Source organism: Silene latifolia, chromosome Y, assembly GCF_048544455.1.
Source record: "Silene latifolia isolate original U9 population chromosome Y, ASM4854445v1, whole genome shotgun sequence".
NCBI classification, from domain to species: Eukaryota; Viridiplantae; Streptophyta; class Magnoliopsida; order Caryophyllales; family Caryophyllaceae; genus Silene; species Silene latifolia.
The window spans coordinates 398,981,651-398,995,861 of record NC_133538.1 but is presented as its reverse complement, the minus strand read 5'-3'; the positions used below and the strand labels follow the sequence as shown (position 1 = coordinate 398,995,861).

Sequence of the window (14,211 nt, the reverse complement as noted above, 5' to 3'; positions counted from 1 at the left end):
CATAATCGACGGCCACAAGGATGTACTTATTCCCATTGGATGTCACAAAGGGCCCTTGGTAGTCAATTCCCCAAACATCGAAGATCTCTACCTCTAGAATGCCCCTTTGTGGCATTTCGTTCCTCCAAGATATATTCCCCGTTCTTTGACAAGCATCGCAATGAATGATGAATTCTCTTGTATCTTGGAACATTGTAGGCCAATAGAAGCCCGATTGGAGAATTTTTTGCAACGGTTCTCCTTGCTCCATGGTGCCCACCGTAGGGTGATGAATGACACCCTTCCAAGATTCCTTGGATTTCCCATTGAGGGATGCATCTCCGGTAGAGCCCATCGCTACACTCCTTGTAGAGGTTAGGGTCATCCTAAAAGTACCTCTTCACTTCGAATAGGAATCTCTTTCTTTGGTTGTGGTTCAAATTTGGAGGGAGCACTTTTCCAACAATATAATTGGCATAATCGGCAAACCATGGGGTGATGTTCCTTTCAAGTTGTGTTTGAATAGTCATCAAAATATCGTCAGGAAATGAGTCATTGATCGGGGTTTCTCCATTTTCATCATGAAACCGGATCCTTGACAAGTGATCCGCCACTACATTCTCGGCTCCTTTCTTGTCTCTTATTTCCAAGTCAAATTCTTGAAGAAGCAAAATCCATCTCAACAATCTTGGTTTTGCCTCCTTCTTTATCAAGAGATGTCGGAGAGCACGGTGATCCGAAAATACAATCACCTTGGATCTAAGCAAGTAGGAACGGAATTTATCCAAAGCATATACAATGGCAAGAAGCTCCTTTTCGGTTGTATCATAATTCACTTGGGAGGGGTCGAGGGTCTTGCTTATGTAATAGATGGCATGAAGAGCTCTCCCTACCCGTTGGCCAAGAACCGCTCCAACGGCGTAGTTGCTAGCGTCACACATAATCTCGAAGGGTAACTCCCAATTCGGGGGTTGAATGATTGGTGCCGAGATTAATGCTTCTTTGATTCTATTAAAAGTTTCAACACACTCATCAGTAAATTGGAATTGGGCATCTTTGAGCAAAAGTTGAGTGAGGGGTTTTGCTATTTTCGAAAAATCTTTTATGAAACGACGATAAAAACCCGCGTGACCGAGAAAACTTCTCACCCCTCTAACATTCACGGGAGGTGGGAGTTTCTCTATCACCTCAACTTTAGCTTTATCGACCTCGATGCCCTTTTCCGAAATCAAATGACCCAAGACAATTCCTTCATTGACCATGAAGTGACACTTTTCCCAATTTAAAACAAGGCTAACATCTTCACACTTTTGCAATACAAGAGAAAGATTATGCAAACATGAGTCAAAGTCCTTTCCATAAATACTAAAATCATCCATAAAAACTTCCATTATGGTCTCTAAGTAATCGGAGAAGACACTCATCATGCATCTTTGGAAAGTGGCGGGGGCATTACATAATCCAAAAGGCATCCTCCTATATGCAAAAGTGCCATAAGGGCATGTGAAGGTGGTCTTATGTTGGTCATCCGGGTGTATAGAGATTTGGAAGAATCCCGAATACCTGTCAACGTAACAAAAGAATTTGTTGGAGGCTAACCTCTCAAGCATTTGGTCAATGAATGGTAAGGGGAAGTGATCTTTTCTTGTTGCGGAGTTTAATTTCCGGTAGTCAATGCACATACGCCAACCGGTGATCATTCTTGTGGGTATTAATTCATTCTTTTCATTTGTCACTACCGTGGTACCTCCTTTCTTAGGTACCACTTGGACGGGGCTAACCCACAAAGAATCCGATATGGGATATATGATTCCCGCATCAAGTAATTTCATGACTTCTCCTTTGACAACTTCTTGCAAGTGGGGGTTCAATCTTCTTTGGGGTTGAATGGTAGGTCTATGGTCTTCCTCTAGATGAATTCTATGCATGCAAAAGTCGGGACTTATCCCCTTAAGGTCATCTAGACTATAACCTATAGCCTTCTCATGTTGTTTCAACACATCAAGCAATTTTTCCAATTGGTCATCATCAAGTCTATCATTAACAATCACGGGTTTCGTCTTTGATTCATCAAGGTAAGCATATTTCAAATTTGGGGGAAGGGGTTTCAAAGTAGGAGTTTGTACCTTACTTTCTTCTTTTGGAGTTTCATTGAGAATTTGCTCCATCTCCATTAAACATTCCATTCTCATAGCATACTCAACTTCACTTTCATCACCCTCATCATATTCAAATCCCATGATGGGTTCCTCTTGCTCTTGAGTTTGTAAAATATCCTCTAGGATGGATTGCTCATCCTCTATGGGTTGACATGCTTCTACTAGAATATTATGCACCAATTCGGATTGTGCACGAGTAAGTTCCTTGTTAGCTAGAGCGGCCTCAAAGAGATCCACCTCCAACTCCCAATACATGCTCTTAGCCTCACTTGCTTCTAAGGCTTCTAATGCTTGCATGGGATCCTTGAAGTAAGGGATACTCAAATGGTCCTCTACAAAAAAGTCTATGAAATCCATCTCGCAAAATATCAAACAACTCGAAAAATGATTAGAACAAACCTTCAGGAGTTTTACTTCCTCAAGGCGAAGAAAGACACAACTAATAACAATAAAAAGAAATCTAAATCAAACAAACACCGTCCCCGGCAACGGCGCCATTTTTGATGCGATCCCGCTAAGTGTTCACAAATTAAGATGTGGTCGTTGGTCACGGTCGAATCAAAACACAATTTATAGCTCCACAAACAACTCTACAATTAGTAAAGAGGCAAGTAAAGGTCGGATCCCAAGGGACGGGAGTTGAAATGAGATTTCTATTATAACTAGTGGTGTCTAAGGGGTGTCACAAATTGGGTTGATGTAGAAGGTTACTAAACTAAAATAGCAATGAAAATAAACAAGCAAGATGAATTAAAGGGGTGTAAACAATTGACTAAAGGCACTAGGGTGTCATGGGATCATAGGGGAATCATGGGATATGATCATACAAACATGTTCTCAAATTATAAGCAAGCAATTATTGTTGTGATGGATTGAGTTGGGTTATATCTTACAATCCTAGGAAAGTTTCGGTCCCGGAGCCGAATCGATTAGATTGTACAACACCTACAAGTCGACTTAATCTTCCCTACTCAACAACATGCATGGTCTAATGAGACTTGAGTTGGGTTATATCTTACAAGTCTCATTGAAAAGATAGGAGATGATAGTAAATGCAAGGATTCATAGGCTTAGCATTTCATCAAATATAACATGTGCATGAGTTGAGATCAAAACAAGCAAGCAAATAAAACATGAAAGCATGTTAATTTAAGCATGAATCATTCCCCATGTTGGTTTCCCCTAATCACCCATTAACCCTAGCTAAGAGACTACTCACTCATTATCATGTTGATCATGCTAGCAAGGTTGTCAATCATACCAACAATATGAAACATGATGAATAAATGAAAGTAATTAACAATAATTAAAAAAAGGGATTAAGAGATTATACCTACTAATGATTCCAATAACAAAGCAAGAATAATAGAAGTACTTGAATGCTTGATTGAGAGGTTGTCAATCTCCCAACAATAACCCAAATAATCTTCAATTACCCAAAATAAAGGATGAACAAAAGAGAGATTAAAGAACTAAAACTTGGATTAAAACTTGATTAATACTTGATTACAATATTAAAGAGAGATTTGATTGATATTAACTACACTAATTATTGATAAGAAGAACATGCTCCTCTAATTAGACTAATGGGGTATTTATAGTGGAAATTAGGGAGGATGCATTAGGGTTAACTAAGGGCTAAACTAGTAATTACACTTTTTAAGTTGAGCAAGGAGGAGCCGGTATTTTTCGAGAGAAGGGCTTCTTTCTTCGTAGCTTGGAGAAGACAATCCGTGCTGTGCTAGAATCCGGGCGGAATAGGGTCGGGACGGGCGGATTCTGGCGTTGGAATCCGAGCGGATTGAGGGGAATCCGGGCGGATTGTGGAAGGGGAATCCGAGCGGATTGTGGCAAAGCCGCTCGGATTGTGCTGCTGCGGGACGGACGGATTGGTGACAATCCGCTCGGATTGTCAGTCAGCAACAAATCTTCTTCTTTTCTTCCCTTTTCTTCATAAATTCCTTGGGGATTTCCTTGGGGACTCAAGGATCCTTTCTCAACATTGCTCTTCTACTATGATATGTACAAAGGCCTTCTAATCTTGTCTCTCCTTGATGCTTGGTCATTGAATTCGATCAATTTAGTCTCTATTTGCCATGAAAATGCAAGATTCTTACTCCTTTCCTACCAAGGGATCAAAATCTCAAAGAATATGCAAAACAAAGAACTAAAGATAAGAAATGACCCAAATAAGCACTAAAAAGCATGGGAACAAGGCTAATTCGGGGGCTAAATATGCGCCAATTATGGTCACATCACAATCCCTGGCCTGCATTTCTAAACTACTTGTGTACACCCGCATAGATATACTTACATACGTGCACATATGCATATTTGGAATTCCATGAGAGAGCTACCCTGAGTTGTACAGCTACTCAGCAACTGGAAGCCATGATTTCTCAAAGATTACAGCTATTGATTAATTATTGTCGACGACGGTAGATTAAAGCTATTGATTAATTCCATGAGAGAGCTTCTATAATTACGTTTCTCCCATGGGTTTGGTATATATACAAATTCGTTTCATGACCGATTTTGATACACCTAGTTCACTTATTCGTGTTTTTTAAAAGTTTGTTGTATTATTAATTTCGTGACATACAATATGAGTTTCTTCAACTAAATTTAATAAAATTGAATAAAAATGTGAGACCTAATGATTATTTTCATCTGCATAGTCAACCATGATTAACACTTGTCATACTTCTCATGCAAATTGATCACACTTCTCATTCAAATTGATCAAAATTTAATAAAAGTTAACACAATTTGCACGACTGGAAATCTACCTGATTTGCACGACTGGAAATTTTGCACGAAATTTAACCAAATCTGCCTACAACCACACGACATTATAAGAAAACACGATTTACATTGAAATACGATTGAAAACGAGACGGAAAATTACACAAACCAACCGAGTACAACAACCCTAAACCGAAATCTGCCTACTACCACCATAATCAACCGAGTACAACAACCCTAAACTGATAATTACACATGAAATTGAAAACGAGACGGAAAATTACACAAACCATCCGAGTACAACAACCCTAAACCGAAATCTGCCTACTACCACCATAATCAACCGAGTACAACAACCCTAAGCTGATAATTACACATGCAACTAGTACCATAAACTAGTACCATAATCAACTAGTACCATAAACTAGTACTAGGGGGTCAATTTACTCCTTTAGGAGGAGCGTAAATCGACCAATCTAGGCCTCCATCATCAACTTCAATTACCATAGTTGGATTAGGGTTTAATAGGAGAGTTTTTTTAATTTTTTTTTATTTTTATAGAGGGAGGGAACTTGTAAAGGAGGAAGAAGATGATAAAATTTGGGTGTAGGTAGAAGATGACGGTTTTAAAGAGAATGGGGCGTTTTGGGTGTTGTTTTATAGGGTTTTCAATTTTTTTTTTTTAAATAAAGTGAAGTGGGAAGTGGACGGTATTTTTTATATTAAAAAATTATTTTTGTTTAAAATAAATTACTAAATATTTCCGTAAAATAACGGTTTTAATCTATGATCGGTATAGTACGTAATTTCATAAGATATAACTTAGCTTAGTCCTATTTACATGAAATTTCATTTTTAACTTATAATCGTCATAACTTAGTACGTAATTTCATAAAATATCGATTTACTTATAACATATGATCTATAACTTAGCTTATTACTATTTACATGAAATGTCCATAATCGGTCAAAGAAACCCTAACTCCAAAATTTAGAAACTCTAACCCCTAAATTTATAAACCCTAACCTCTAACCCCTAAACTTAGAAACCCTAACCCCTAACTGCTAAACATAGAAACCCTAACCCCTAAATTTATAAAACCCTAACCCCTAAACTTAGAAACCCTAACCCCTAAATTTATAAACCCTAACCGCTAAACTTAGAAACCCTAACCCCTAAATTTATAAAACCTAGAAGCCCTAACCCCTAAGTTATGATTGCCATAACTTAGTTCGTAATTTCATAAGATATAACTTAGCTGATTACTATTTACATGAAATGTCATTTTTAACTTATAATCGTCATAACTTAGTACGTTATTTCATAAAATATCGATTTACATATAACATATGATCTATATAACTTAGCTTATTACTATTTACATGAAATGTCATTTTTAACTTATAATCGTCATAACTTAGTACATAATTTCATAAAATATCGATTTACTATAACATATGATCTATATAACTTAGCTTATTACTATTTACATGAAATGTCATTTTTAACTTATAATTGTCATAACTTAGTACGTAATTTCATAAAATATCGATTTACTTATAACATAAGATCTATATAACTTAGCTTATTACTATTTACATGAAATGTCCATAATCGGTCAAAGAAAGCCTAACTTCTAAATTTAAAAACCCTAACCCCTAAATTTAGAAACCCTAACCCCTAAACTTAGAAACCCTAATCCCTAAATTTATAAACCCTAACCCCTAAACTTAGAAACCAAAAACATAGAAACCCTAACTCCTAAACGTCATAACTTTTATTAAATTTTGCGCCAATTGTGTTAACTTCAAAAAATCAAAGTTAGATTAAATTTTATCAAGTTGAAAACGTAAATATTTGAATTTACCGCCAATGGTGTTAAATCAGTTTTAGTTAAGTTAATTAAAATCAAAATTTACAATTAAAAAAAATGTAGCTATTAGGAATCGAACACAGGTTGTCAATAACAACTAGTTTTTGCAAAGAGACTAGAAACCAATTAAGCAAGGGGTATCACACTAGTAGAAAAAGTCTCATTGACATCGGTTATTTTACCCTATTTACCTCGCTTTTGTGGCGATGTTTCTGGGGGCGACGTATTTAGTATTTTTAGCTAAACATCGGTTTCAGAACCGATGTAAATAGTATAAAATTAACATCGATTATGGGTGAAAAGCGATGTTACTAGTGTTTAATTACATCGGTTTTGGTCTAAAACCCATGTAAATAGTTTATTATTAACATCGGTTATAGGTGAAAAGCGATGTTAATAGTGTCTCAATTACATCGGTTTTGGTCTAAAACCGATGTAAATAGTATATTATTAACATCGGTTATAGACGAAAAGCAATGTTAATAGTGTCTCAATTACATCGGTTTTTGTTTGAAACTGATGTAATGTAAATGGCATTTTACATCGTTTTGTCTGAAACTGATGTATGAAACTGATGTAGTATGATTCAGAATGACGATTTACTCTTAAGCTATTTGTGAATTTTTACACTGTTAGGGGCCTTCAAAATGAATCAATATAAAAATAACAACCCTGCATCTCATTCCTTCCAACAATTTTAAACACAACTACATATTTATTATACCAAAAAAATATCATAGCGTATACAATTCCGTCCATTCAAAATAATTTAAAATGTACACTACAAGCTTCTACGACGCAAAATGTGTATTTTCAATTACAATTTCTAGAAATCTAAATCATACATACTCTAGACGTTCTTTCCACAATAAAGCGACCAAAGCTCTCGAACCTCGTTCATTTGTTCAATTGTCATTTGCGAACCTGAAATACACTACATACAAAAACAAGGATTATTAGGCCACACTTAGAAAATACGAACAATATCTACACATATACGAACAATATCTATACATAAAAATTCAAACAGTTCGAGACAATAGATCAAGCTACCTCTACTATGTCGTCCTCTGATGATGCGTAACGTACAGTAATATCATACATCCACTTCATAACATAATAACCGCACTCATAACTCTGCGGCTGTTGAGGGCACTACATTTATACAAAATCAATAGTAAGTAGACAGCCAACAAGGACAATCAGGTTGCTTTTGCTCGAGCATTACATTTATACAAAATCAACAGTAAGTAGACAGCTGACAAGGACATACAAATATATGTCCTTAATATTCACTTGTCAAAACCTTGAACCTTTCCTTATTTTATAAGGAACATACCCCAACATATCCTTATTTTATAAGGAACATAAACACAAAATAATAACCAAGTCTCACATGTGCCCATAAATAAGGAACATACCCTAATATAACTATAAAGGCTTCTTAACATTGCCATCATATAATTATAAAGACTCCTTAGCAATCAATACAAACAAGAAAATGGTAGCAAAGGTAGCTCAAGACTAGTTCATACCAAAGGCAATTCAAGGCACAATTCATATCAAAGGCGGCTATACTCGGCGTAATTGAATTTTTAACGAAAACAGCTACATACCTCAATCATTTTTATTTGGAGTTCATTTTTTTTTTTGACATATCACGTATTCCAGCCCTAAAACAATACCTTTTCCAAGCCCTGAAATTGAATACATGAAAAGTAATCATATTATCGATCATTCATACATATAATTTAATGTTGTTAGCTAGTCGATTGAACTTACCATGATAAGCAGCTTTTTATCTGCCATGTCTTCTTTGTCGCCTTATCCGAGTCAAAAATATATGCAATATTATCTCTAAGACAGAATACAACCAACATCCAATGCGAGCTATATTAAAAAAAAACTTATAAATCCTTTAACTAGGTCATGAGCTAAGTGATGAAATGCAGGAAAAAAAATAAGAAAATTGTAAAACTCATGCCTCATAAAAAGCACCCATCACATATCTTTTCTTTTCTTGAGCTTTTAAAGCATCTGTTAAGTATCTCTCCGTCTCAATCTCGGAATGCATATATGTGCAAATTCTATCGGGGCACAAAAATCCAACTAATTTTTCCGTCACTCCAAGTTGAGTCCCATAGTCATATAAGAAGCTACATTATTATGAGAATAAAATTCGTAAAACGTATATAAATGGATAATACAACAGCTTGAGTCCCATAGTCATATAAGAAGATACCTTCCCCAAAGTTGAAGTATGGATATATTTAACCATTCATATCTGAACATCTCCCTAATATCATCAAGCATGATCAACAGCTTCACCGGGCTTTCATAGGAATAGACCATCTTCTCGATCTCTATAGTAAACAACATATATCCTCCAGAACAAGCATAACAGATCATGTCTTCCAATCTTTGACAATGGACATCCAAACGACTTAACTCATCCTTATTTAGTGGCCCCTTTTTGCTCTTTGTTGCCTTCGCCTAAAGATTACAAGTTTTAAGAACCAAATAAGAGGGAAAAAATAATTAAACCACCTACAAGTAAATCTAACAAGTGGTTCATTGCCATTACCGCGTCCAGTTGAACCTCCTTAATACCACCACCACCACCAGACGGCCGTATCTTTGCTGAATTATCAGTGTCTTTTGGCTTAATCCGTTGAACCTTATCTTTAGCCTTAGGATCACCCTAGCAATTAGAAATAATACAACACTTAATTAGTTTCTTGACCTTTTCAAAAAAAAAATTATATATATAGTTGATAAATTAATAGTTGCATATTTTTTTACCTCGGTTGCTCCTAATAAAACCAATGATTTCGGCCCCTGTGCGAAACTTCCGACAACCTCACCAACCCTTTCATGTTCATCCCACGGAATTGGAAGTAATGCCTTCCCATCTATGATATTATCAATGAATACGTGAGCATTTTCACATGTCAATAGTGAGTTGTGCACCAACTTACCTTCTACCCATGGCCAAACTGTTCCCTCGGCGACAACGATCTCCGTCTCACCAGAAAGCCAAAGAAAGAGCATGGAACGGGATCTGCGATAATTAATAATAGGAAAATGTAAGATTTTAACTAAACTAGTATATATATATATATATATATATATATATATATATATATATATATATATATATATATATATATAAGATGTATGGTCATACATATTTTATATACCTTTAACTCAACGAAGGTATCATTAAGCTTGGTAGCATGAGTACTACTCTCGAGAGGGAGAGAGGAGGAGACGTCTGTAGTCTTGTTAATTTCGATGTCATATGACGACTTCAGTTGGATTTGATCCTTTAAAATTCGTGACACATGTTGTTTAACCAAGCTTTCTACTTTATCCATTGCATGTTTTCTCACCTCTTCCTTAAATGACGTAAAATCATCCTCCGTATACAACTTCCTATTAACTCCAGGACTATTTGATTTTCCAAAAAAGCTAGTAATACCAACACAGCCTCCAATTCCTCTTGTGAATCCAGGGCGATCAAATTTTCCAGTGGCCTTAACTAACACATCTTCTCTTCCAGAAGGAACAAACTCCCCTTTTCTCTTCATCTCCTCCCAATAATTCTGTTCAAATGAAAACAGGGTTAATATTTTAGACAAAAATAACCAGACAAAAATAACCAATAATTCTGTTCAAATGAAAACAGGGTTAATATTATATTTTAGACAACAACAACAACATTACACTAGTGCCTCAATGGCTCCCGCAAATTGCGGGGTAAGGGAGGTCGGATTTACGCAGCCTTACCCTTGTGTTAGCAACACAAAGAGGCTGTTTCTGAATGACCCAAGATGAAAATTGCGTTGAGAACTGCATCGAAGGACCGCTACTTCACAGAAGAAAGAAGAGCAGCCACTTTAGTGAGCCATTTTGATTTATTCCATTATATTCCAATTTCCATTACCAAAGAGTAATGAGTCTTCTCATCCTAAAATCCCCAAACCAAAATTTTTATGTTTCTTTTCTATAACAATTTTGCACTCCACCTGCTGATACATAATTCTCCCAGTATTTGTCCCCAAAATCGATCACAATTTCTTCAGTTGGCTACCAAAGCTCATACTTTGCATTTCACGTTCTAACCTTCTAGTACATTTTACACAATACCCTTAATTTACTTGCTCAATTTCATAATCTCATCAAACTCCGAGCAACAAGACCCATCAAACTCCCATCTTCAGCAATTCAATTGCTTCAAATCCTCAAAATAGAATAACTAACAGTTTGATCCATTATACAATATACAGCAGACATTTCGGCCCAAAAAAAAATATACGGATGTTTTTTTAGGTGTCATTCACAGGTCTGTTTCTTCAACCCTCAAAATTTCAGAATTTGTAAAGCAAACAAGTAGACAAGTAAACAATTATAGACAACTACGTACCAATACAAATAAATTATAAAATTAAAAATAAAAATAGAAATTGATATAAATTGATAAAGTAGGCTTTGAGTAATTGGGGATTTAATTAAAAGAAACAAAAAATGATTGGAATAACACTTATAATTTGGCACATTAGAGATTATATAGCTCACAAATAGGATTTATAAGGCTGATTAAAATACAATTACAACTACAAATTGCTTTTAATAAGAGACAGCACAATCTAGGGTTTGTAACAAATTGAAAATTAGAAAATGAGGACGAATAAATTAAAAATAACAAGGCATACACGGAGAACATTAAATTGTATTACAAATGCATCAATCAATACAAATCATCATGAATTTAGGCAAATATACAGACCTCGTCAGTGCCAAGCGGAAATCCGAACGTCCACAAAAGTCGGTTTTTTTAATATTATATTTTAGACAAAAATAATATTTTAGTCTATTTTGAATCTAATCTACTTTCAGTATGTCTCTCATTCCGTTGTTTAGTATATCATACTTCCCTGTTCTGCTCATTTGGAAGGCAGGAAACTGGTCTAATGGCTGTGTCAGAAAAACACCCTTACAGTGTGGGAAACAAGGTAGCGCACAAGACGGTTTTCTACTCCTGAAATATGTAAAATTACCGGACCTTGAATTGTTAAAGCTCACTTACTATTTCACTTATCAACTCTTGCGTTTGCGACGAAAGGTCCTTGGATGAAGGGGTATGTCCTTTGACCCACAAATAACTCCTATCTTCAAGAAGTTTCGTAACATTTTTCTGAGTAGCTTCGGGTTCAGCATCAAGATCATTAGCCAAGGCATCATTTAATTCTTCTTCATACCAATCCTCCATCTTACCCATATAGCCAGCTCTTCCCATATAATGTCGGTGCAAGTTACACTTTTGGGATTCCTGTGCTTTTCTACTTTTTTCCTGCAATTTATTAATTATAAAACCAATAATTTTTATTAGTAATAAACTTGAAAAAAAACCAGAGAGCTGAATATCAATTAACAAACAATAAAGTAATTCACCTTAAATTTCTCATCCATTCGTTGTTTCACAAAATCCTTCCAATCATCTGGTGTTATCCCTTTATAAAGGGACAAAGGATCATCTAAAGGCTCGGCTCTCCTTTGTTGTCTTGTTTTAGTGATAAAAGAACAAGTCAAGTTTGTCCTAAACAACCTCAAACTCTTGCCCACGTTACTTAGTACCTTCTGACGCATTGCATCATCAGTGAGGTTCCATTCGGTCTATCAAAAGAATTCATAAACATGGCTCAGAAATCCCATTAACTCAAAGATAAAAAAAAACATCAAACTGCAAACTATTGTGAAAGCAAAAACATCAAAAGTCATTAATCAAAATCAAATGTTAGTGTACGAAACACAACCTTTAAGTCTTTCCAAATTGAATCTTTAATTCCCTCGGGTACTTTGAACCAATCCTCATATGTGATCTTGATATTATTTCGGGCGATCTTACCAATATCTCTAACAAAATCTCTCCTCCATGGTCCATATGGCCTACCGTGCTTATCAAAATCAATATGCTTAGGCCCTTTATTTGGTCTTTTGGCCTTTATACCTGTTGTTGAACCTCTCCCTTTACGTTTGGGCTTCTTACAATGGTCATTTCCGCTCGTGGGGGCTTCCTTGTCCATTATATACCTTAGGAAATAAATAAAGAAAAAAAATTAGTATATACCAATTATGAAAATAATATATGAAAGAGATAAAGAAAAAAAATATAAAAAAAAATAAGTTGTTTCACTTTGGATGTACTCTTAGTTTAGTATCAGTAATTCACATGAACTAGGCAAAATATTTATCTGTATAAGAAATTTCTGGTTATACAAAGTGCAGGTGTTCACTCTTAGTTTAGTATCACTATAAGAAATTGATTGTCTTAAGTTGGTGTTAAGTTAATGTTTCCTTGCTATGATTTTGTCATGTTAGATCCCCTGACGATTAAGTTTTCACTCCTTATGCTCTTAATATGCATTTTTTATCACTACTGAACACCTGCATTTTGTATTACTACTGAAAAATCCTCTATTTACTCACAATTCTTGCAACTGAACTAGTATGCATAGGATTGAATGATACTGCTTTCCTCATGTTCAATAATTAGTACATTATCATAGGGGAGTTTATATGCAATCACCATCTCATTTTGATAAACGAAATTAATGGAGCTATTGATACCCATCTTATTAATTCATATTATTTATGTATTCATAAGTTTGCCTTCTTTTATAAATTCATCAATTTGCCTTCTTTTGTGAAGAAACAGAGAGCTATATTATTCATGTATTCAATATTAAAGGTGAATATTCTCTTATATTGTTCCTTTTCATTCAAAGTCAGTTGTTTTGTTGCTCCAACAAAATTCGTTGGACTTAAAATGTCGGCTTGTGGGCTATTGATTCAGATTTTCATTGCTTCAGAATTAGTGACGTCTACTATATTTGTTGACTCTATTTGGTTGTCTGAATGCAGAGCTGAGGTGATGGAGTGGGAAAAAGAGGTGAAGAAGTTGAGTGCGCGGCTTTTAAGTATTTTGTCAGAAGGATTAGGATTAAGTGGTGATAGACTAAGCCCGGAATCATATTTGGCGAGGATAAACATGGTTGGACAGTACTATCCATACTGTCCTAAACCCGACAAGACAATTGGGATCGCATCACACTCAGATCACGGAACCTTGACAGTTCTATTGCAGGACGATGTTGGTGGATTACAAGTCAAGTATAATGAAGAATGGATTGATCTCAAGCCAGTCCGTGTATACGCTAATCCTTTACCTAGATCAAGAATATATGTTCCCGTGTTTTTCAACCTAGCCATAACTAGTGACAAGTTATATGGACATCTACCGGAGTTGGTTTCCCCAGAAAAGCCAGCATTGTACAAGCAATTCACTATCTCATATATGAATGCAAAATTCCTTAAGAAGGAGTTGAAGGACAAGACTGTCTAACTTTGATACCAATCCATAATTTCTCCATTATTCCGTTTGATTCTTTGTA

The 14,211-nt window shown here is 35.5% G+C and overlaps 1 protein-coding gene and 1 long non-coding RNA gene across 2 annotated transcripts; one reads left to right on the top strand and one right to left on the bottom strand.

Annotated features, from left to right (window-relative positions):
* Positions 1 to 7,816: 7,816 nt before the first annotated feature.
* Positions 7,817 to 12,831, bottom strand: LOC141634528 (uncharacterized). The gene is made up of 4 exons (XR_012539250.1): positions 12,574 to 12,831; positions 8,540 to 8,647; positions 8,374 to 8,454; positions 7,817 to 7,912 (listed from the first exon to the last, which is right to left on the bottom strand). It is a non-coding gene; the product is annotated as an uncharacterized LOC141634528 (long non-coding RNA).
* A 755-nt stretch (positions 12,832 to 13,586) lies between these two features.
* LOC141632176 (1-aminocyclopropane-1-carboxylate oxidase homolog 10-like) lies at positions 13,587 to 14,162 on the top strand. Its single transcript, XM_074444746.1, has one exon. The coding sequence runs from the start codon at positions 13,587 to 13,589 to the stop codon at positions 14,160 to 14,162; it is 576 nt and encodes a 191-aa protein (XP_074300847.1).
* The last annotated feature ends 49 nt before the right edge of the window (positions 14,163 to 14,211 follow it).

Coding starts and splice junctions, on each gene's coding strand:
- LOC141632176 (XM_074444746.1), top strand. CDS start 13,587: ATGTCGGCTTGTGGGCTATTGATTCAGATTTTCATTGCTTCAGAATTA.